A 25,135-nucleotide genomic window follows, 5' to 3' on the forward strand; every position below is an offset into this window, starting at 1 on the left:
AACCATGATTTCAAATGTATCCTCCCTTATATTGTTTTTCATTAGGCATTTTGTCTTAGAAATGAAAAGCTAACACAGAAGTGCTAACTATATATCATAGCTATAGTTTAGAGAAACAAAGACTTGAAACTACGATCCGTAGAACCACATTCATAGGACGGGCATTAAGTTTAATGGCAAGATTGACAACCTTTTAAATTAAATCTTTATGATGCAGATTTCAAACAATTTCTAGAATTTCCATATTAGTGAGTTATTTTAATAAGTGCACTTTTCAATTAGTTCCAGGTTATTATTGTAAGTGGGTAAAAGGGCTTTTACTGTAGAGCTAAAGGCGCGCTCCTTGCATGACTGCCAGCATTGCCTTGAAGTTTGTTAAGTAAGAAGAATTCCAGACTCTACCTCGAGATAATGTCCAGGATGCATGTTTCCAAAGCTCTCCAGGAGACCATGCGGCATAATGGGGTCTGAGGAGCATTGTTCACACATTACTGACAACCCGAAAATGGATGTGACCCTTAAAAACAAACCCTGGGATATAACGTGCAAGGAATTCCAGTGTCTCCTTTTTATTTTCATTTAGCATTTCCAGTTTTAGAGAGGCTTTCTAAGGAAATATTTCAAATGAAGATAGAAATCTGTATTAAAACTTTCTCTGCATGAAGCATGGCATTACTATCTATGATACTAAAATCGCTGAAATAGCAAAGCAGAACGTTAAGGGTTTGTAAACTAGTTAAATATTTACAAAGTTAAAAATGCAACATTCACCATGGTTATATGTTATAGACATCCACAAACTCTTGTAAAGGACCAGTTCTACTACCTCAGAGTAGTATTTGACGCTAATATATTTTCATACTTAAAATTATCTTACTATAATTATATTTTATAAAAACATCTTAGTTATACAAATTGAAAGCATAATTTAAAATTCACTCAGCACTCAGTGCACAACTCAAAGACTCCTACAACCACGTCAAACACTGCTGTCATATCAGTAGCCAGGTGCTACATGAAAAGCATCAAGACTTAATATCTTTCTGACAGATGGGCATTTAGAAAAGCCAGTTTTAAGTAAAGATGCTGTCAATACCTGAGTTATCTTCATCTTTGCGGATTTTGAGCTTCACCAGGTCTTCACACTGCTGGAGGATCTGGACTGCGTCCTCCATGGAACAGTTATCCAGCCGGATGTTGTCTATTGCAAGCAATTTGTCCCCAAGTTCCAGAGTTCCAGTTCTGTTAATAAGTGCACATTACTGAATGAGTTAGGATGAATACTTACATGGGCCATTTCAAGAGGTGTTGAGCATAATGTAGTGTTCTAGTGACCTTTACAGTCAAAGTTTTCAACTGTTTTAAAAGTGTATTTTATTGACAAACATCCATTTTCTACAGTCTTATTTGGGATGGCTGTTATGGTGTCAAATTGCATATTGTTAAAACATTGTCCTTATGCTTTCTTCAACTTAACCTAGGCATTTACTCAGGAAGTTTAGCAATCCTTAGGGGGTACCAGGTACAACAGACTCCATATATCCTTGTGTTCCTCTCAACCTTGATGCACACTCTTGATACATTGTCATCAGCTCCTAGGAGAAAGCTAAGGGAATGAGGAAGGCCAAGGTGGGTCAGAGTTAGAACTGGATCTAGGATCTTGACTGTTTTGCCATGTACCTACAAACTCACTGTGGCTAGAGAAAGGGACAAACGTAGAGATGCATCTGATAGTGGCTTCAGAGAGTCCAATACTGGTCTGGACCACTTGCTAGTGTGTCTGAAGTCTTAGAAGTTCATAAGCCATGACAAAAGGAATGAGAAGGTAATATATGTGTTCCTTATAAAGCTCTCCTTTATGTTTTATGTCTGTGTTAGATTCTACTAGTATTTTCCCAATAATCATTCTCTCTTTTCTTCTGCTGGGTCATCTATGATAGATACACAGGTTCTCTCAGCAACCCCCAATCCCTTCCCACTTAGGATAGGAGGAAACAGGGATAGCAAGTAGGTGTGATGGCTTCCCAGCTCTGGATTCCCCTGACCACTTTCTACCTGTTACATGAGAAACACTTTTTTTGTCCTTGTTTGATGCATGACACTTTTCAACACAGCTGTGCCTATACTATTTATCTGAACTCTTACAATGTCCTCCATACTTTTTGGTGGTTACACCATTTTCTTTAATGGCACAATTATGATGACAGGTTGGTTTTTAAAGGTCTTCATTTAAAAATAATAAGAGGAAAGTTAATATTAACATTGGTGTTGGGAGCCAAATCTCAGTGCTTGGCATGAGATCTTAGGCCATGCTTGGCAGGCTACAGAGTTAACCTTTACATAGCAGCTCCTTAGAACCTCAGCTCAAGAAAAGAAACAACTTGACCCAGTCTTCCAGCCACAGGCTGAGTCACCTAGGTAACCCCTTCCTCGACCTCTTACTCATGAACTCATTACCCTGCCAAACATCCTCTTTATGGCATCCTAGTATCCTGCCTATACTAACACCTGGTACACAAACAACCCATTCTGCCCCTCCCCATATCCTGACTATATAAGCTAGCCTGAGAAAAGTAAAGTTTGCCACTTGATCAGAATCCTGTCTTGTGGTTGTTGTTTTTTTTCTGCATCTCTTGTCCCCATTCCCTATGCCTGACTCTCTTGCCCCAGGTTGACGACCTGCAGGTCAGGACATATTGGCATGCTTGATTACTTAAAATGTGCTTTTATCTGTGAAATAGAAAGTATGAGACTGTCTTATTTAGATGTGTAGAGAGCAGAGAAGGAGACCATCCTAATTTAGCTCTGATTGTCAATTTGATACAGCCTAGAGTCATCTGAAAAGGGAGGGACACACTCAAGAGACAGCCCAGATCACACTGGCCTGCGGATATGTCTGTGATGGATTCTCTTGATTGCTAAGTGGTTTAGGAGGGTCCAGTCCACTATGAGTAACACCATTCCCTAGGCAGGTGGTTTGGGGCTGAATAAAAAATGAGCTAAGTAAGCAGGAGCCCATGAGTGAGCCAGCAACCAGCACTCCTCCAGTTTCTGATGTACCTCCTTGACTGTGAGTTCTTTGGTCAGAAGGAATGCTGCATGTGAACTAATAGGTACACTTTCAAGTTCCCACTTGAGACCCTGCCCCAACATATCTCCATAAGAGAGTCTAAGCCAATCAAATCCTTTCCTCTCCTGAGTTGCTCATGATCACATGTTTTTATGACATCAACAGCAAGGGAATTATAACAGAAACATAAACATTAATGGAGGTTCAAAAGTCTTACTTGCCCATGATAGCACCTAGCACAGCTGTCCCATAAGCTATTAGTCTAGGTGAGGTACTTCTCAGAACTGAAATTACTTTAAGGGTTTCACTAGAAAAAGAAAGATGGAAGATGAGCATGAAGAAAATGCGCATGCCTAACTCACAAGGGATCCTAAAAATCAATTTCCGATCTAGAGTACAGAATACACTGACAGGAGGAAACAGGCAAATCAGAAAAGGCACGTTCCTTACCTGTGTGCCACGCTACCCTTCTTGATATCTGAAATGACAAGAGGGTCCCCAGGTTTTCTACTGGATGGTGCTGTAATAATGAAGATAGGGCGAGATATCACATCTTTATAGCCAGGACTCATCCAAGATTGTATGTTTCCTCCTGCCTGACTGTAACTTTCAACACCAGTGAGAGCTGATATGTAAATCAAAGGCAACCAACAGAAGTATGCATATTAAATCTACAAAAACATTCATGTAAAAGTATTTATATGCTGAAAAGCAAGGTTGTCATTTCAATTTGCAATTGGAGAAAACAGAAGAAGAGGGGATCACTGGGTTTAGGTCAGGAACCTGAAAGGTTGGCTTCTCAACAGGAGAATAATAAAACCGATTTAGAATAGCTGGCTTTGGTGACACTGAGTGTGACCCTGTCTCCTACCCCTTCCTCCATGCATTTCTGTCAAGGAGGAACCCCTTTGTTGATGGGTGTTTACCACGTTACAAGTGCACTGGGGGGCAGGGGGAGACAGGGCAGTAACCACTGCTTTAATATTCATGGTTTTTAGAGGAAAATCTTTTGATGGGTGGACTATACGAATCTTTATGTTCTGCCCACAAATTCTTACCTAGAAAGCTCTACAGTGTTTTGGGATGTGACTGCTTATTTTGTTATGATAGTAAATATTTTATTAGTTAACTAAAGATATGTATATGTGTGTGTGTGAGTGTGTGTGTGTGTGTGTGTGTGAGAGAGAGAGAGAGTGTGTGTGTGTGTATTCTAAGCATACAAATATAGCCCTTATTATGCTGCATATAAAATTATTGTCACAGTGGTCAAATATTTGGAGACTGTAGACTTATTTGTAGTAGGACTTCCATTTGATAAGAATTAAAAAATAAAACATTTGGAAAGAAGCTTACTTGGAGTTAACTCTAGATATGATTTATAGCCCAGAAAAGCACAAAGAATCCATCTTTGTTTGTAAAGTTTAGATTTTATTTAGGATATCAACATTTGTGAGAAAAAACAAGTGGCCTTTGAGAGAACCTGAAACCTGTGATTGTTTCCTTTTAGAGAACATTAAGGGGCCCCTGAAGTAAGATTTTATTATAAATAGGCTGATCATCCCATAATAACCACAGAACCGTATCATATCCCATAATCCCACCTGAATCCCAGAAAATGTTTATGCATAAGAACACAGATGGTTTAGCAGTTCAACATCATATTTAAAGAAAAACCAACACCCCCAATACCTTACCCACTATTGCAATTAGTCCTGAGTAAATGTTAATGAGATTTCACTTAATCACTACCCTTAGCTCCCAGCAAAGTTTGCAGAGCAGTGTATTCTCTACAATTAACTCATTATTCAAACCCTCACTCAATGATTTGATATAACTTACCCATAGACACAAACTGCTACCAATTTACTCATGTCATACTCTAAACCAGAAATAGTTCTGGGTATTGGATGCGTGTGCATGCACGCTCAGCGCGCGCGCGCGCACACACACACACACACACACACACACACACACCTTTATTACACACACTCATTTTTTGAGTATCCAGCTATGAATTTTCACAGAATCTTACCAACCTATAGTAACCATCATATAACATGCAAGTGTTTCCCTTTGAATTAAAAAGGCCCACATTCCACTGAAATGGGAAACCAGTCACAGTAAAAACAAGAAGATACAGCAAACTCAGCCTTTTTTGGAAGAGAGGAAAATGGTATCATGATGTAGAAGACAATCCTACATATTTTTTCCTAGAAGCCAGAAACTTCATATGCTCTCCACACCTGCACACACATGGTGGCCATTCCCATCTTTCTAGATTCTCCTCTTTCTTCTTTAACTACATCCATATCTGAAATATCAAAAGTTCTTGGTGGATATGAACTGGAGTAAAGATATTGAACACGGAAGTGTATGCAGATCTATATGTGCTCTGTCTCTGTCACTACTAGGCACACAGCTGTGGCAATGAATCCTTGAGCGAATAGTAGCTATTGCTAACACCCTACCACAATGCTAAATTCTTCTCTGCTTAGGAAATACCAAGTCAACTATATGTGGCTAGACTCATAGTGCTCTAAAACCTACCAAGCAGGTCACTATTATTAAATGTTAACAGATTTTATATAGATTTGTAGCTTTGGTAATAGAAAAACAGAAGAACAATATAGTGTAGTGGCTTAGAAATGACACTTGATGGTCATAATGGTTGGGGCTAAAGTCATAGCTATGGCACTTCTAGGCTGATTGCTTCAGGACAAAGTCCTTAGATGACTCAGGCCCTTATATGTGCAATACATGATGGATATTCACCATCTTTACCTCTGTTGGGAGGATGATATGAGCCATCAAAGGCAGGGTGATTATACCAATGCACACAGAACACTCTAATTGCAATAAGCGTTTATTATTATTACTATCCAGCCACACTGAACTCATTTCCCCACTCCAGTATATAAATGGATCCTTCAGTTTTTCATTTGTCATTGCCTTTATCCAACTGATCTTGCTCAGACTTCTGATCATTCAAGAAATAACACACACCTTTGGATTTGATTGGAATTTTCCACAGAACCAGGCACTTACTTAACACATATTTCTAGAACTATGATCTAGGCATCTCTGCACTGGGTTCTGGCTGTACTGTATTGCTGTGTTGTATATAATAGTTCATAATCAGTTTATTGGGGACATATCTCCACATTAGTTTGAGGAACACACACTTTCAACTTCTTTGGTTGATTCCACTTGTGAAATGACATACAATGTTACTATTTCATTTTTCAATTTTAGTTATTCTCTGTATTATGAACCATATGGGTTTGGTACCTTACTTCCTAGATCATCACCACATTCATGTATCTTTCTTCCCTCTTCATTCTTCCAACAGAGTTTCTTGTAAATAATCTTGGTATCATCAGGATTTGCTACTGACTTTAGTGTGCTGTGTCAACAGTGTCCAGAAACAAGTCACATAGCATCCTATTTCTTTCCTCTTCCACAAAATTTAATTGCATTCCTTTGTTCTAAGGAGTTCTCTAGCTCATGCTTTTGAAGATATAAATCCCACAGCTTCTGAAAATTCCTGGGAGAGACACTTGGTTACACCCAGTGGCAGAGACACTTAGCTACACCAAGTGGGAGAGACACTTGCTTACACTGAGTGGAAGAGAAACTTGGTTACATCAAGTGGGAGAAGCTATCCAAAGGACTAATGTATTGATTTTTATCTTTCAAATAATCTTACTGTCTGAGCTATACCATTATTCATTCTTACACATCCCAAGTTCTGGATGCTACCAATTCTTGAGCCTTTTGGAAATATAAAATGCATTGTGGTTCCTTGTCAGAGTCTGTGGTTGTTGTCTATTTTCCTTTTCTTGATCTTCAGATAGGATTTCATCATTGAAAACCCTCACATTTTTCTCATGCCAAGACAGTATGTGCTCACCCACCATTGTTTAATCTCAGAAGTGCTACAATCATTGATCACCCTTGGCGGGAGAAACTTATTTTTATAGAAAAGAGGAAAATTTGTTGTGCCTGTCATACAGACCCCTTTGTGATTTTTATATAAAAAAATAAAACTAAGCCTTTGCTTCTGCAATGAATCCAGTCACATGTCAGAAAGAAGGCAAAGTAATTAACCACATGCATACAACACTGCCTTTTGCTCTTCCAAACTAGGCTCTGGGAAGGTTCATCAGTCATATGGTGACAGGGCTGGATCGTATGGGGACAGGAAAGTCAGCATTCAGGCTGACAGAATAGGTTGGGATCCTTGTTTTGCCTTTTATTAATTTTGGGTCTTTGGGCGGTTATGCAGCTGAACTATACCGTTCCTCTCTGTAGAATGGGGCCATTGCAGGGCTGCTGTGAGGATTAAGCAGGAAAACACAAATAATCGCACAGTGCCATGTCTAGCACAGTAGGGACAAATCCCTGTTGCAAAAGCTCAAAAGAAAATATCAATGTCAAAAAGGCTTTAGTGACAAGGGCACACACAGGACATTGACAAGCAAAGTTCTGTGACTTGACAGGCTGGTGACTTTGTCGGAAGGCAGGAGCCATGATTCTGGGAAGGCTGGGGTGAGAGGGCACTGGGGTGTGGCTGTACTCCAAAACACAGTCTTGTCTGTTAGTTTGCCCCATTTCATCTAGTACAATAAATCATTCCACATTACTGTAACATCAGTGAAAGTAATGCCTGTTTCTAATGTGCCATGACTGTTTCATTAAACATAAGAAAATTGTCTTAAAACTGTTCACCACATCCAAATTCAGAGGAGGTCAGTTTTCACTCAGTCAGGTCTAGAGTGTACTAGAACACATGAGGAAATGTATGCCTCTCACAATGGACCAGTGGTTGTCAACCTTCCTAATGGTGAGACACTTTAATACAGTTCCTCATGTCGTGCTGACCCCCCCAGCCACAAAATTATTTTCATTGCTACTTCCTAACTGTAATTTTGCTACTCTTATGAATGCAATGTAAATATCTAATATTGCTTATAGTCTTAAAGGGGTCATGATCCACAAGTTGAGAAACACTGAGATGGAGGGTAACTGGACACAGTAAGGACATGTATGTCTCTCATGATGGAGGTCCACTTCCAAACACAGAGATTTTCACGAGGTAAAAAAAGGCAGAAAGGGGAATTTGTACAAAGATGGTAAAAAAAAAAAATCAATAAACAACAGCAGGCCCTCATCTTCTCTCAGTGCCCATGTGTGTTTGATGAGAAGGTGCCTGGATTTCCTGCCTATTTAATATAATTATAGTGAACACTAGATTTAAAAATATATTTTAAAGATTTATTCTTTGAGAATTTCATACTATGTAGTTTGGTGTGAACATTAGACTTTTGTTATCTAGAGATTTGCTTAAAATGTTTCACAAGGCTTTGTGTAAAGTCATGAATGATCACCATCTTGCTAACATGTGCCCTGAAGGTCACAGTGTGTTTTGGTTATAGACACACACACACACACACACACACACACACACACACACACACAGAGGCAGTTTGGCCTATCAGTCCTTACTCTTGATCATTTTCCATATCTTTATTCCATGCAATAGTCTGCTCAGTGCTTTGTATTCACCGTCTTATTCAAAGGCTCCTTTCCTGGAGGGCATAGTGCTTAGTAGAACATTGCTGATAAAGATGTCTTATCCATCCATGCAACAGATACAGGCATTGAATGAAGACCTCGTGTATACTGGGAACCGAGAGAGGCCTTTGGGAGTCTCCTCTCTCATTGCAATGCATACAAATCCTGGCTGGCCTTTTTGCATTTGCTTTTCTTTTACAGTATATTATGCTTTCTCAAGCTGTTAATTATGAGTGTTTTCCAGGAGGAAACACACTCAGTATAGTGATGACCACTTGTGTAAGTGCAATTGTGTGTGTGTGTGTGTGTGTGTTTGTGACTTGTACATCCCTTCTCCATCAGAAACAGTGCAACACTCACAGATTCATAAATAACATTTTTACATGGTGGACTGAGATTCAAGACATTCTTGTAGAGGTTTATGGGTGTTTACATGTTGACATTATTAACAGTTTTGACATATCCTGCCCATGAGTGGATATCCTCCAGTTTTAAATTATACTGCAGGATAGTGTTTTACATACACTAAGCATTACTTTGTCTTTCAGCTTCTCTCTCAGAATGCTACTCAGGGTGGCTGGACAGTGTCAGACAGCTGGCATCTTATTCTTGCAGAGGCTGTGCAGTGCAGTCGTACTCATTTTAGTATCACAGCAGATGTGTGTGATTTACCATTATAAACAGAAGTGCAGTTTTAGTGTTAAATTTTATTATTAAAGTTGAATTGGACAGCCCTATTTCATACTACCCAACTGAGGACTCCTTTTATTTATTTTTGCCATAATCATTCACATAAACTCTGTCCAGTAGTGTGTTGAGGCATTTTTATGGAGTCTCATCATTCTTTCTTGAAGGGACAACCTTGTGGTCATAGTCCCTGCCTTTGTGTCTCCTTGGTCCTTACACAATGACCATTTCCTTGATTTGCTTGGGGGCATTTATTGATAAACTCAGTCGGTGGATAGTAGGATTACAAAGCAATCTCCGATTTCTATCCTGCTCTATAAAGGTCCACTATCCTGTTCTATAAAGGTCAAAGCAGTGATAAAACTAGATACCTAGAGAGGAAGAGAAGTAAGCACATTTATATTTTATACGTTTCATGTTTCATTTTGGTTTGGTTATCCAGACTGGGTACCATGAGTGATTCAGGAGTTTACTAAGAGGCATTGCTTGAGTCTCATGAAATACATACAGATACACAGTGGATTTGTAGAGAATCCTGAGAACATATAAAAGTATCTTTTGAGTTAGATTACTGTTTTTTATATTTATTAAATTAGAGAACAGCATAGGACATAAAAATGTAGACAAACCATATGTATATTTCTCCTCATCTAATTATTCATCTAATAATTTATATATTGGCATGAGAAATATTGAGTACTATGACTTGCTTGATAGCATACAATATATGTAGATGTTATCTTATTAAAGACTTAGCCCTATAATTCATGGAAATCTTGCTTCCATTTGTATACTGTTTCCTCTTGCTCCTCTCTCTCTCTCTCTCTCTCTCTCTCTCTCTCTCTCTCTCTCTCTCTCTCTGTGTGTGTGTGTGTGTGTGTGTGGTGTGTGTGTGTGTGCATGTGTACACATGCATGTGAAAGCCAGAGGTTGGCATCTGATGTCCTCCTTAATCACTTTTCACTCTATATTTTAAGACCGGATCTCTCACTGAAGTTGGTGAGACTTTCTGGCCAGCAAGTTTAAGTGAGCCTCCTGCCTGATGCTATTCAGTACTGGGATTACAGATGTGTGCTGCTGTGTCCAGCTTTTTACATGTGTGCTTGGGCTCTTTCAGATCTTTATGCTTTTGTGGGAAACAATTTACCGACTGAGTTCTCTTCTGAGCCTATGTGCCATGTTATAAAGGAAGAAATGCAACAGCAAAGAGAACTTGAAGTAGCTGATATCCCTCCCAAGGCTATCAGGTGCTGGCTGTGTAACTGGCTCCAAAGTTTCATATGGTGACACTGAAACTGGGGAAGAAAACTTAAAATATTCACCACACCTGTAAACCCTTTGGTAATGTAACTATACATTAGCATCTTTAAATCCTAATATTTAAGAGAAGAATCCCATTCTACTTACAACTAATGGTTATTCCAAGTTCCACGCTGTGCTTCTTAGGCAGTTTTACGTGAAATGTTCCACTACTTGGGATGACAGACTCTGTAATTCCAAAACAGAAAAAAAGTGTTTACAGAACACAGAGGACAATGGATGTTGGGTAAAAATAGCCTTCCAAATTAAGACATTTCCATCCGGGAGAGCTTCTTAGTAAGACTCAAGAAGTTCTAACATGAGACATCCCATTACAGCAGGGAGGCTCCTTTAGATTTAGAGGTAAACAACTCACAAGTCTCAGGAAGTCCGTGAAGCTTAAAGGAAGATCAAAGTTTCTTGACTACTAAAGTTATATAAACAGTAAGAACTTCTGGGGAGAGAGGGGACTGGTCAGCTCTGTTGAGCTGTGTTACTCTTATACAGTGAGGTCTAATGTTACAACTTAATATGAGCTGATATCCTGCTGGGTAGGCTTTTTCAGTGATCATCTGTTTTGGAGTTCTCCTTGCTCATATAAGTAACCACTCACCCCTACTCCTGCAGGTGACCCCAATAAATTCATTAGTTCTTCAGCTTGGCCTTGGGTAGATCAATGCTTGCTCTGTGGTTGGTGCTCTATCTGGGATCTATAACTGTTACTTTCTGAGATCATCAGGATCTCTACTTTAACTGTCTGGTGACAGCGATGTAATCATCCCTGCTCCTTATCTGCAGCAGTTCCTTTCTTCCCAAGACCTTCAGCATCTCTTCTACTTTACTCTCAGGCAGCTGCAGCTTTCACATGCCCACCTCAGATCTCTAGCTCTCCAACTGTCATTTCATCCTCATCTGAGTAGGTCTTCTTTGTGGGACATACAATTCTTTATCAATCCCATGGAATGAACTCAGCAATACCCCTAGACAAGCACCCCTCATCCAAGATGCTTGTAACAGCCTCATAGCAAAGGAAACAGCAGAAGAGGAGGATCATGGGATGATCAAACTAGCTTACTATTTCTTCACTTCCACTAAAGCCTGGCTAACCCTCCATTAGACAAAGATCTAACTACAAAGGTTGGGATGTAGGTAGAATATTTGAGTCCTCACCCCAGGTACCTAGGCTGATTTGTTCACTGCATGTATAACACATTTTGCACAGCATAGGCAAAGGTTAGGACTGGGCTCATGGAAAAAGTTAAGAGTCCTTTTCTCATTCTGTCTTAAATTGTTCTTGGCCTTTTGTCCTTTCCCTTGAGAAGTTTAAGCAGTAAACTTTTTACAAGCCCAGAATCTGATCTTCCAATTTGGAAGGTTCACCACAGAGTGTAAAGGAGAGAGCACAATAAAAATTTGATTTCCCTTAGCCCCTCCAGGCTGCTAGGAAGTCACCTGTAAAAAAGACCCCAAATTGCTCATCCGTTTCAGTGGTGCAGCGTGGCATTCTATTCCAGCAACACCCCCTCCACTCTGTTCTTACTGCAGAGTGGTGAGTGAATCTGCTGACTTTCACAGTCCCTCTCATTGTTCTAAAATCTCTCTGGGACCTGGCCAGAGTCACAGACTGACTCAACATCTGATGCTCCAGGAAGTGAACCAGCATATATTTACTTATTTATCCATTAAGAATTTGCATGTTAGCCAGGCAGTGGTGGAGCACACCTTTGATCCCAGAATTCAGGAGGTCAACCTGGTCTACAAAGCTAAAAGAGAAAGCCTGTCTCAAAAAATCAAAACAAAACAAAAAATTTGCATGCTTTCTATTTCCTAATGATATAGTAAGAAAGGAATCTGCCTCTAGGTAGAGACAAGCTTTGCCTCCCCCCACCTGTCTATGAGTTAATTCAGCCTGGCCAGTCAAGGACCTGGCTAGGGGGTCACCCTTAGGAAGGTGGGTTCGATTTAAGATAATGTACTTTCCTTACCCAGAATTCCCGCTACCTAGTACAGTCTTCGTGAGCCTTCCTGGAGTTCAGATGGGTCTTCTGTATTTCTGTGTTAATGGAAAGGCCTAACCATTCCTTTTTCTTTTCTTCTCTTTTTCTCTTAGATGTAAGCCTAAGTGTATCTTTAAAAACTCCCTGATGCTTTAGGCTTCCTTACCCCTCTTCTAAAAGTCTCTTTCTTACCATGTGACTACCTGCCACCAAGCAGCTAATGTCCATGTCCACTTACCTTCTCCCTCCTCCCAGTAGAGGAGCTGCAATATTTATTTTATTTTAAACTCTAATAAATTGTATCCACTTTCTATTTTATTCCATTTTTCTCCATTAATGAGACTAAGAATCCTAAGAGGGGACCCTTATTTTCCCAGTATCATATGCTAACTCTGACAAGACTCCCTGAGATTTCTGGTAACATTTCTTTCCTACCTTTGAATCCTTCAATCACTCAAGACTATGAATCATTGCTGCTCTCCTAGACAGCATTGTGAAGATGAGTAGAGGCAGACATAATTATTCAGACAAGCAACAGGCTTAAAAAAATCTGATTTTGATACACCAGGGCAGAAAGGGAAATGGAATAATAATTAGGGTGTTTTACTTTCTGATATTAGATCTGTGTGTATCATATCACAATTATTTTCTAAACATTTCTCCTTTCCCTTATTTCCCTCCATTCCTTTCCTTAGTCTTGTTCATTAAACATTCTAAAAACAGAACAAACCTTCTTTCCACCCCTAAGAGAGCATTTAAGAACTTGGAGTTAACAGGGAAACTGGGAGTGCTGGGTCTTTAAGGGGATGCATTTACCCATTTGCACCAAAAGCTGGTGTGCAGAAAGAAGCAAGAAACAAATGTGAGCACACAAGAAACAAACAGGATCTTGGAAAGGGCCAAGCTTAGGCACATCTGATCACAGGGCTGTGAAAATTATGCTTCCAGCAAATCTCTCTTTCTGCCCAAACCAGCTGCGATGCATTTGTGATGCAGCAACTGAAAGATGAAAAGACTGATGCAGTAGAGAGGATGGAATGGGGGCAAGCAGAAATCTGCCATGCACTGCTCACAGGCAGAGCCAGAATACTCCACTTAATTGCTTAGATAAAGCCAGCCAGTAGTCCTTAGCAGTGCATGGAGTTTCATTATTTAGGATGTATCGCATATGTGTGAGGCTGTTTTCACTTCTCAATTTCAACAACAAAAAAAATGTTCTCAGAAAATGGAAAGGTGCACAATGTATGTATATATTCCTGCCTCTGTGGATGAGCATGACTCCCACAAGTGGTGACTTAAGAGTCACAGAGCCCAGAAGACACTGACAAGAATGATTGCTGCTGCAACCATTGGTTTCATAGCATTTTAAACTTTTTGTCTTTATTTATTTGTGTGGTGTTCTTTTCCCCTCTCTCTCCTTCCCTCCCTCCCTTCCTCTTTCCCTCCTTCCTTTCTCCCACTCTCTCTCCTCTCTCTCTCTGTGGGGGGTATGGTACTCATGTGGAAATCAGAGGGCATCTTTTGAGAGTTGGTTCTCTTCCTCTACCATGTAGGCTCTGGATCTTGAACTCAGGCTTGGCAGCAAGCACCTTTATCCACTGAACCATCTGGCTTGGTTGCTTTTATAAAATTTTAATGCTGGGAAATTTGACCATGAGTAACATCATTAATGATATTAGAGGTTAGACTATGACTTCCTGGAATGCAGCAATGGTTCACTCTTGACTATATGTGATTTGAAAAATTCACAATGACGAGACAGTATCAACTAATGAAAGTTTTTGGTCAAGCTGTGTCTTCACTTTAATCTTTTCATGGCACTGTGATTTATTTTATATTTGATACTTTCCTTATATAATTATTTGATTGTTAAAGCTAAGGCATATTTAATTTGGGGTTCATGAACAAATGCTGTTAATGAGGAGAAGGTTCCATTATTTGGACAAACAACAGGTTTGGCGTCACTGGATATAGTTCTGAAAACAAATGGTGTTTATTTTGTAAGACCCTTGTGATTATTTTGCACTTCCCTGGTTTTGCTTCATCTTTGTTAGAACTATAATTAAAAACACATTTGGGTAAAAAGGTTTTCTTCTTTCCCATTGGTCCGTTTTTCTGCCTGAAGCATTCATTGTCAGCACAGTAAGATAATTGCCACAACATAATTTATCAGGCTGGGCACCCTGTGAGGAGTGTAAATGTTTAACTCTGCCCCACTCAGATGAAAGCACCAGGGCTCTGGGCCATGGCCAATGGCACTTCATGTGCTTTGCACTGAGACTTCTCAGAGCAAATACCTTCCGAGGTCTTCTGGTAGTCACCATACAGAATGTCATTTAAAAGACAAGGAATGTGGCAAAATGGAAGAATGTGAGGTTCTATCTTCGTATGGTAAAGGGTTCTAGTAAAGGAGCTCAGATGGCGATGGTATTGAGTATCTTCAACTTCAAACACCTCTCTATTAAACTCGCTAATGTGTTTGCATAGCAATGCTGGTTTATAAAGAGAGAGTGTGTTCACTTTTAATCACCACTATGTCATTTAAAATATTTACTAAATGGAGATAGCTGAGCACTGAAAGCTAGGAGCTGGAACATTCATCTTGATGTCTAAAATATTCTGAGGCAGAACTCTGGAAATGCATGGCTTACATCCAGGCAATTAGGCATGAATCCAGAACGACAGGCCAGTCTTGACAGAGCCTGCATCCACACATTTCCTATCAGGCTCCCAAGTTCTTAAATGACTAAAAAGGATTTGTCTGTTTCTAAAAGTTTCCAGTAGACCAGGAATGATTACTGGACTGCATTCCTGAGGGTTTTAAGGCTGCATCTGCATCCACCAAGAGAAGAGTGTTATCAGTTAGTGATGTCTGCCATGAGCAAAGGCAGGAGGGATAACAGATGGGAGCACACTTTCCCCCCAAGCCTATTGTAGATGACCTGCAATATCTATTTCATGACCTTTACTAAACAAGCTAGGTACTGAATAAAGTAGGCTTAATAGATACAGTTCCTATTTTTTTGGGAGCTTGAAGTTATTAAAGTATTAAATCAAATACATACATACATACATACATACATACATACATACATATATATGTACATTGAGGATGCATGAGACACCAAAGAAAATTCTAGGATATACAAAATAAAATGCATTTATAATGCAAGCAAATACTTAGTTACTCTGATAAGTTTTACAAGATGGCCAACTCATGCTGGCCATTGCCCTCCTGAAGAGCAGCGTTTAGTTGCTGCCAACTGCACTGTAGTGGTCAGTACAGTCTTCTCCTGCGTTCCAGGTTCAGGAAAGCTTGATCTAATTGTTTCATGGTGGTAATCTCTAATATCTCCTGTAGTAATTTTATTTAGCAAAATGTTAACTGAAGAGGCAATAAACAATGGAGGCAAAGTGGGATGCAAGTCAACAAATTTTGAGTCTACTACTCTCTTTAAGACATAGAGTTTCCCCTCCAGAACCTCAGTTTCCCCATTCATGCATCAAGGGAAGGTATGAGATTGTAATAATTCTTTTATGACTAATTTCCTGTCACAGTTGTTCCGTATACTCTGGGGCCATTGCACAGCCTTCTTGCTTGGTAACCACATCTTCTCCACCACCTGACTGATCCTAATAAGGTCTTTCTACCCAAGTCCCACTGGGTCACAGGAATTACAAGGCACACACTTTAGAAAAAAATGGGCCATCATATTATATGAGAAAGGCAGATTGTAGAAGAAAGCAGTCCCAAGAGACTGGGAGCCCCAGAGAAAGTGGATTCAAACCCAGTTCTGACACAAACAGAAGTTCCTAACCAAGTCTCCTCATGGAGCTATATGTATTTCATTAATTCCTTTCTTCACTCATTTGCTGAGTACTGACTGGCTTCTAAGCACCTTTTGGGTACTAGAAGTGCATTTGTAAACTAAAGCCACAAAATCCATGATGTCATAGATTATTCCACTAGGGAAGAGAGAATAATCAGGTAAGAATACAATACAACACCGGAGTTCTGTACTAGGAAGAACCACGTAAATGTAGATGTGATGAGAGTGAAGGCTTTTATAAGCAAAGACCTACATTAATTAAGCAAGCTCCCAGGCATATAAAGGCATCAGGGCTGGCTGCTGTTAAGATGTGCTGTAAGATGGTGATTGGCATTCAGGGTCCCACATTGCTCCCATCCTAAAAGCCTTCACTGAGCTGATGATGATTTCTTGTAGTGCTGCCCCTATTCCCAGATCTCTTTGTCTGAATTTTGACCTCACTCTGAATTACTTAAGCAACTTCATCATCTGGAGTTTTGCTTGCCAATCTCTGAATTATAAATTCCAACACATCACTTTGACTTGGCCTCAGACTCCTAGATATAACCTCATGTCTGTGCTTCTTCTGACTATACCCACTTTTCTTCCTCAAGACTCCTATTTCTTCTAAGTCCTATTCATCTCATTTCATCTGGCTAAACCTGTACTGAGTCCTGCCATATATCAACTTAGAGTTTTGTTAATACAGGCTGCCATAGTTGAGTGTGGCCTTGAGAATCAGTCTGTTTGTGTTAACATGCATTCCCAGCATTAACTCTGTGCCTCCATTTCCTATTGACATAACAATAGTAACCTCTACCAGTGCAGATGCTGATGAAATGATCTAAGACACACAATACTTGCCTATGCAGCAGGCCAGAGAGTAGGCACTCTGACATCATGAACTATCCATAATGCACTTTTTTTACAAAGGACCCTGGTTCGATTCTTAGCACCCATATGGAGGTTACCATTTCCTTAGGCACAAGGAATGCATGTGATACACATACACAATACAAATACCCATACACACAAAATAATAAAATAAAAAAATCTTTAAAAAGCAAACAATATCAAACCCCACCAACCAAAGAACAATAGAACCCTACTTCTCCACAAGGGTTGCATGTTGTAGATATTGACACTGTAGACTGTTGGATGACTCTGCTGACACTGGAAATTCTGTACTATGCTTCAGGATGGTTTTTACTAATTTTTCCACCTGTCATTCTAAACCATCTTTTTCTTTTCAGAGCCCTAAGCTATCAGTTCTTTCCTGTTTACCAGCAGTTCTTATAGGAACTACGTCACATGGCTTAGCCTGAGTTTCTGTTTTCACACCCTATTATTCAAATTCACAGGGAGAGACCTTTAACCTCTGCTCAGACAAGTTATCTATAATATTCTGGATACTTCCCTTTTCTTTCTTTGAGGACCTCATTTGAAGGATCATATTTCTTTCTCTCCCACTTTTCAGGCCTCAACTTTCTAAAATCCCTCAGCATCGAATCTCAAATTTCTCAAATCTCTCCAGCATCAACAAAACAAACTAACATCCCATCTGAATGGTGAGTCTCCTCTCCTAGCTTCCCATTGCCTGTCTCCACAGCTAAACCTTACCTTTCCACAATGCTCTATGCCAAATAACCCTGTGTAGAAACTGAATAGAGGGAAAGTTAATGTAAAAGCCAGACCTAATTTTATTAGTAGTATTTACCTAATTAAACGCAGCAAATGTTAGGGTGCAGGGGGAGCCTAATGGCAGTTTCTGTTCCATCTATATATTCATGGAGTGTTTCCTGCCAGACTTTCCCAAACCCAAGTCCTGGGCAGTCAGTGAGCACACACTCCTCACCTTTCATACACTGTTTTCTCACGGAGACCCAATCTTTGGTTCCCCAGATTTCTGAAATACCTCCTGTAGAGCTCACCCCACCCAGTTACCAAACTCAAAGACACTTCCTGCCTATGGGACTTCAATTTCCTGTGGCATTTTTTGCCATGGGGACTCTTGTCTTGAGATCCTTTATCTTCCTGAATAGCACTTTCTTGGATTCTATTTCTTTTGCTGAATTTTCTTGTCTTGTGTGTGTGTGTGTGTGTGTGTGTGTGTGCGCGCGCATGATGCTTATGTGTATATGTGTGTGTAGGTATGTGTTCATGTTTGTGTGTGTGTGCATGTATGTGTATATATGTGTGTGCATGAATGTGTGCATGTATGTGTACATATTGTATATGTGTGCATGCATGTAGGTGTATGTATTGTGTATGTGTGTGTATGTTTGTACATGTATATTTGTGTATGTGTGCATGTGTAGAGCAGAAGACAGTTTATAGGTGGTTCTCTTTTTCCATCTTGTGATCTTGGAGATTGAACAGACATTATCAGGCTTGTCATTGGCCTTTGCTGGCTGAGTCAACTCTCTGGCCCTGAACTTTCTTTATCCCTTTTGCAGACATCAATTCACTTTTAGTTTTAGGATTACTGAGGCAGTGCCTATGCCTTCCCACTACCCAAGTGCTAGTGTTGTGTCTGCTTTTCCCCTAGGGGGTCACTCTTTATCTCAATGACTTTAGCAATCATTGACACATTCCTTGGTCCTGCCCTATACAATCCCCATAACTCCCCCTTCCTGGGCTCCCAGAGGCACTGCCAACATTTTCCCAGGTACTTCTACATTCTAATAGCCATGCAACCCCTCAAGTCCTCTTCTGGACATTCTTTCTCTTCTCTAATTGGCTGTGAGCTCCTTTAGGAAATACATGCGTTCTTCCTATTTTCTCTTCCAATACTGTGAGCCTAGCAGCATCTAGTTCAGTTTGTGCTCAGTAGTTGTCTTCTGGATGAATAAATAAGCAGGCTGATATTTACCTTCTGATGTTATCAGTGGACATATCGCCACATATCTAAAGTAGAACTCATCATACTACTGTCCCCAGATGAGCCCGTTCCTGCATTCTTTTTATAATCATCTCTCTGGGCCTCTCATTTATTCATCCTCAAGCCTCAGGTGTCATTACATGACAAAAACATGGTCAAATTTTGAATTTCACTGTCACCATCTCCAGAAAGCCATTGCCATTTCCCATCTGTCCAGTTGCCATAATTACCATTTTTTTTCTGACTTTTCTGTTTGTCCTGCACATTTCAGAAAACTTCCCAAACACAGCTCAGATTCCCTGGTTTCAGTACACTTGGGACATGACCAGCATTCTCTACCAGGATCTGCTGGACTCTGATATCTCCAAGCCTTCTTTAAACGCAAACTCAATCCTGGCTCTTATTCCCTCCCTACCTGCTCCAGCAAATGTCTGCACTGCAAGGCAGACATTCCTCTGGCTCAGGTTCTTCAAGCCCACTGCTCCCTCTGCCTGGAAGGCTGTGCTCCCAGGCCCTTGACTGGCTTCTGCCTTCTCCCCAAATTTGTCTCTGCTTGAATGTCACTTCCTAAGGGACTCACCCTACAAAAACAGCTCCCCTCCAGTCATTCTATCATTCTCTACTTCGCTTTATTTTCCTCAGAGAATTCACGTCAAAACTTCATACTGATAGCTTTTTAAATTAAATTTCAGTTTCTCTTAAAAGTTATATGAAGATGGGGACCTTTTTCTTTCCTGTATTCAATTACATCTACATTGTGCAGGAGAGTCATTGGCCCATGACAAATATTTGTTGACATATAGTCCTGTGTCTAAAGGTATGCCTTTACCTTTTGGTAAAAGTTACTGGATATGCAGGGCTCATCCTTTGCTGTGTGAAGTCAACCAATCTTCCTTCCTTCCTTCCTTCCTTCCTTCCTTCCTTCCTTCCTTCCTTCCTCCCTTCCTTCCTTCTTTTCCTGCCTCCCTCCCTCCCCTTCTCTCCCTCTTTCCATCTGCCTTCCTCCCTCCTTCTTTCCTTTCTTCCTTTTGTCCTTCTTTAGTGGTACTAAATATCAAATCTTTGTACCACTGAGCTAGATATCAAAGCTTTATTGCACTGAGCTACCTTCCCAGCTGGCAACTCTCTTAACTCTGTTAGCTATTGTCTAGGAGTCTCTCCAAGACCCAAATTCTGTTAGCCTCCCCCTCTGAGACTAAGACATGTCCTCAGCTTAGGATCCCAATTTTCCTAAGAATCTTCCTGGTAGGTGGCGTTTAAGAGAGAGTTAATAGTAGAGGTGGACAGAAAGAAAAAATACCCCGTGTTCTTTGTCATATGTAGAACTTTTTTTTATGCAAACAGCACGAGGCTTTATTGTTGTTTAACAAGCTAACCCCATGTTCGCTGGGGTCTTTCATCCACCCGCCATGGAGGATGGCTAGGAAAGACAGCTCGAAGCGTCTGCATAGAGATCTTATAGGGCAGCATAAAGGGAGTTTCTAGGGGTACACACAGGCTCAGGATTGGTGTGCCTCCAGGCTTGGAGGTTTTGCCCTGTGTTGATTGGTCAACTGGTTGTTATGGCCCATAGGCCCTCCCAGGGTGGTTGCTATGCTCTGCGCGTCATTGCTGTGCGCTTGTCTGTAAAGCACACCCAGAGCCATAAAGCCATATGTAGAACTTCGATTAAGTTTATCTATCTATTCATCTGTCTGTCTGTCTGTCTGTCTGTCTGTCTGTCTGTCTGTCTATCATCTATCTACCTACCTATAATCTCTGAATGACAGTGGGGAACTCTTTGGGAGGGAAGTGCGAGGGGATAACATGAAATAGGAAGGATAGCAGGAGTGAATATGAGCAAAGCACATGGGTAAAAATGTAGTAAGAAATCCATTATTTTGCATACTAGCTTAAAAAAGCAAAAGTAAAAAAGAATGCCTCAGAGTCACTTTAGCGGACATCTGTACCCTCTCCCCTGCCTCTGATACCTAAGATTTCTCTTAGTATTTTTTTCTTACCCCTGTTTCTCCTCACACTCACCTTGCCCACTGGCCACCTCTCCACTCCCTCTCTGTATTCAGAGATGGTTCTATCATCTATTATGATCCTCTTGGCCCTGGTGAAACTACCTTGAATGGAGTCCTCCCTGTTATTCCTCATGAGTGTCAAGTGCAATTTCTCTTCAGTACTAAAGATCAAGTATTAGTATCCATTCACTCCAGGAATTTTCACTGCTCCCTACCTAACTGTCATGTGTTCCCTGCAGCAAGATGAGTCAGACAAGGTGTTCTTGTTTCTGGGTCTAAGGAATCTGGCTTCTCTAGCATAAAGGTGCAAAGTTAAAGAGAATGAAAGTCACATAACTTTTCAAAATCACATCCATAGTGGATATCACTCATTTGATTTTCATATTAATTTTCAGTTCTTGTGTGGACATTTTAATGAATAAAGTAAACAATTAAAAATGACAAGACAAACCTCTTAAACAAAAACATGTTGGGCAGATATATAATATATATATATCCCCCTTTCTGCCATATGGCTGACATAAGCCATGTGCAGCCCTCTCCTGACTCTCATCACTGATTTGAGGTTCATATTTTACCTGCAACATCAAACTCAATTTCCAGTGTGACTTTGCTTGTGATGGAAGAGTCTCGCAGGAGCTGATTGGCTTCCTCAAAGGTGCTGTCTTCAGTTGGAATTCCATTAATAGCCAAGACTCTGTCTCCAATCTGCAGCACCCCACATCTAATTCAGAACAACACGAAAGAGGCCATAGTTAAAGTAAACAATCATGGACTTGACCTTGCCACTCTGTATCTTTGCAAGATAGCATAACCATTTTATCTTGTTGAGCCAATGCTACTGAGAAACATGATAGGTCAACTGCAACTAGAATCCCATATTCAATACACTTGAAATTCAATACACTTGAATCCCATAGTTACAGCTGTGGAAAGGGGGTTCTTAAGGATCCCAGTGAATTAATTAATAATTCATAACTATGACAGCACTATAGTCTGACCAGAACAAACAGTCAGTAAAGATGAATTTACATTCCTGCAATGCAGAGAAATAACCAGTTGAATGGTAGTCATTTTTTGTATAGATTTTCTCCTTTATAATTAATACAGCCTCTAGTTTTCCAGTGGGCAAAATCTGCTAAATAAAATCACTATTGCTCATAATGCTTCTCAAACCTGATCAAGACCATAAAATTTTATCATCAGAATGGAGAGTTAACTACATTTTGCTTTTCCTGAACTGAAGCACTGTTCCATTATTTATTATTCACAGATTGCTGGAGTTAGAAATGCAGGGCAGAAAGGCTTCTGGGAAGGGAGGGTACCTCACCTCTCTGCTGGGCTGTCAGCTTCAATATAGGAAATCAGAGGCGGAGAGGAGAGCGTCTCTGTGGCAAACACACTGCCCTGCAGTTGGATTCCAAAGCCCGTGACAGGATCAGCCGTCAGTACAACCTCTGTGGTTTCTGTGTGAACAACCTGTCCAGCCAATCCCACGGTGCTAGAAGCTAAAGACACTAGAGGGACAGACATGAAGAGGATGACTGGAAGCTCAAGCAAGTTTTGGCTTTTCCAAAACAGAGTACATCTGAACGGGAGCTCATCTGCAAAGGAGGGAGTTTAAATACTCTTCTTACAGCAGAATGCTGGAACAGGGTAAACACAGCTCCAAATTTGTCAGACTGGGGTCATGATTAGTGTAGCCACTCTATGCCCAGTCCCAGGAACTGGGAAGAGACTATGAAAGTAGGACAACCATGGGATTAGAGCATGCCATCTAGTTGGGGGCTGTACAAATGAGCATCAACCGAGGAAGACCTTGGGGCAGGTCATCCCATCACGGTATGTCTGTATCTCTCATTTTTTTTTTTTTTCTGGAAAGGAGAGCTGGGATGCTGTGTCTAAGTTTTCCCACTTCAGCCACATGTGCTTATAAACAAGCTAAGCTTTTGTTTTGAGGAAATAATATCTCTGTGCCCCCAGGAGTAATGAGGCTGTGCTGGTTCCCAATATTTCTCCAGGACTGGGTGGGCATTGTGAGTCATTTAAACTTCATACATTTCGCCTGTCCCTAAGTTTGGTCCGTCCATGTTTTGTTCATTGTTTTGCTTAGCCTCCAGTCATTAATTGTCTCCCATTTCATTCACTTCTCTGGCATTCATGCAAGTTTCCAGCCTTGATAGAGAATGGGCCACTCCACTTGTAGATGCCTTTCTTTGCTGAGCATACAAGCCCTGGCCTCTTGTGCTTGAGCATGCTATCAGTCTGCAAAGGTCCTTTGCTAAAATGTCATGTTCTCCAGAATGGGTCTTTTTGTTCCCTACTTTAAAGACACTTCCAACCTGCTCCAACTGAAACCCACTTTTCTACTCTTTTACATTGGACCAAGAGAGGTTTTTGTTTTGTTTTGTTTTGTTGATTACTCTTTACTCATTCACAGCGCTTTCTCTTCTCAAACTGCTATTTAAAATTCTATGTAAAATGCTGCCTAATATTTTTAGGTTAGTTTTCCACCTCTTTATAATTTCCCTATTTCTTTGCCGACTTCATGTCTTCATTCTCCCATGTTCTAACTTTAACCTTTCTCTTTCTCTGTCCTTATTGTGGTGACAACCTTCTTCTAACACACAACTTTTTGGCACTTCAGCTCTCTCAAGGCCCTTTACTAGCAAATATATCTATCTTTCTTCAGGTTTCTGTCAAAGGTGCACCCCACCTTCCCTCAAAAAAATCCCCAAGACCTTAATATTTGCACCCTCCTTTTCTACCACATCCTGTATTAGTGACTTTGTCAGCTCCTACAGTCTAAGTTTCTTCTCCATCTAATTTGTAGTACTATTTCCTGTTGTTTGTCTCCAGGCCTACTGCTGTTCAAATAGTATTACATGCAACAGAGTTTTCCTCTTTAAATGAAAACATACACAGACATAACTTTATATTTTATGTATAAACAGAGCAACACTAGCTGAAGTAGGGGTAGGAGACTCTAAAGTTCTTCCCACAGCCTCCCATGAGACTCTGAGGCCTGTGGATGTAAAGCCCTCCCCGTTGTCTTTCATTTCTATCATTTCTCTCCACACTGTCCTTGGAAGCCTGGGGACCACTTCAGAGAAACATCAGTAACTACCAGAGATTCTTAAATACTGCATGATTTGCCAACATACTCTGTGTTCTTTGGTAATGCCTAGTCAACTCCCCATATGTTACTGAATTGTTGAAAACTGACAGAAAAAAAATCAGATCTAAATTCTTATTATGGTCTACTGGACCCTAAAATCCTTTGTTGGAATATGTACTCCCCCCAATTTAATTCCTCAGGGATCTATTTCACAGGCCTCCATCTTTATAAAGGGTCAAATGTCACTTCTTGAGAGAATGACAAGATTTGCCCGTTTAATGTCTCCTAGATAATATTTCATCCCAACCTTTTGCAATTCTGTGTTCTCAACTCCTCTCTTTCTTTCCCTCTTGACTATTCTCCCCATTTCCATATCCTGCTTTTTTTTTTAATCTTGAATCACAGTCTCATGTAGCCCAGGTTGACCACAGGCTTGCTACCTATAAAGCTGAAGATAACTTTGAACTTCTGGCCCAAGTGTTAGGATTCCAGGCATCTCACTACAACCCTTCTTGGTGACATTTTGATGTTCCCCACTTTCTAGCCCTTCTGGGATGCTACACTGTGGACAGCATCTCTCCTGTCATCACTTTTCTGAACTTTCCCACCACTTTCCTAGCTTTTCTGACTTTGTTCTGCAGAATTGTGCTGATTCTGACACTGCTTCACATGTGTCTCCTTTTACTCTTTG

The 25,135-nt window shown here is 40.4% G+C and overlaps 1 protein-coding gene across 5 annotated transcripts in view; it reads right to left on the bottom strand.

Moving 5' to 3' along the window:
- Positions 1-25,135, bottom strand: part of Grip1 (glutamate receptor interacting protein 1) — a 347,662-nt gene that overhangs the window by 39,801 nt on the left and 282,726 nt on the right. For all 5 annotated transcript variants that reach the window (XM_035451192.1, XM_035451190.1, XM_035451191.1 and 2 more), the window contains 5 exons: positions 22,657-22,843; positions 21,905-22,050; positions 10,739-10,819; positions 3,521-3,590; positions 1,097-1,242 (listed from right to left, as the gene is read on the bottom strand). In XM_035451192.1, the coding sequence (XP_035307083.1) occupies positions 1,097-1,242; positions 3,521-3,590; positions 10,739-10,819; positions 21,905-22,050; positions 22,657-22,843 (630 nt within the window). The remainder of the gene's footprint in view (positions 1-1,096; positions 1,243-3,520; positions 3,591-10,738; positions 10,820-21,904; positions 22,051-22,656; positions 22,844-25,135) is intronic.

Source organism: Cricetulus griseus (assembly GCF_003668045.3).
Source record: "Cricetulus griseus strain 17A/GY chromosome 1 unlocalized genomic scaffold, alternate assembly CriGri-PICRH-1.0 chr1_0, whole genome shotgun sequence".
Classification (NCBI taxonomy): domain Eukaryota; kingdom Metazoa; phylum Chordata; class Mammalia; order Rodentia; family Cricetidae; genus Cricetulus; species Cricetulus griseus.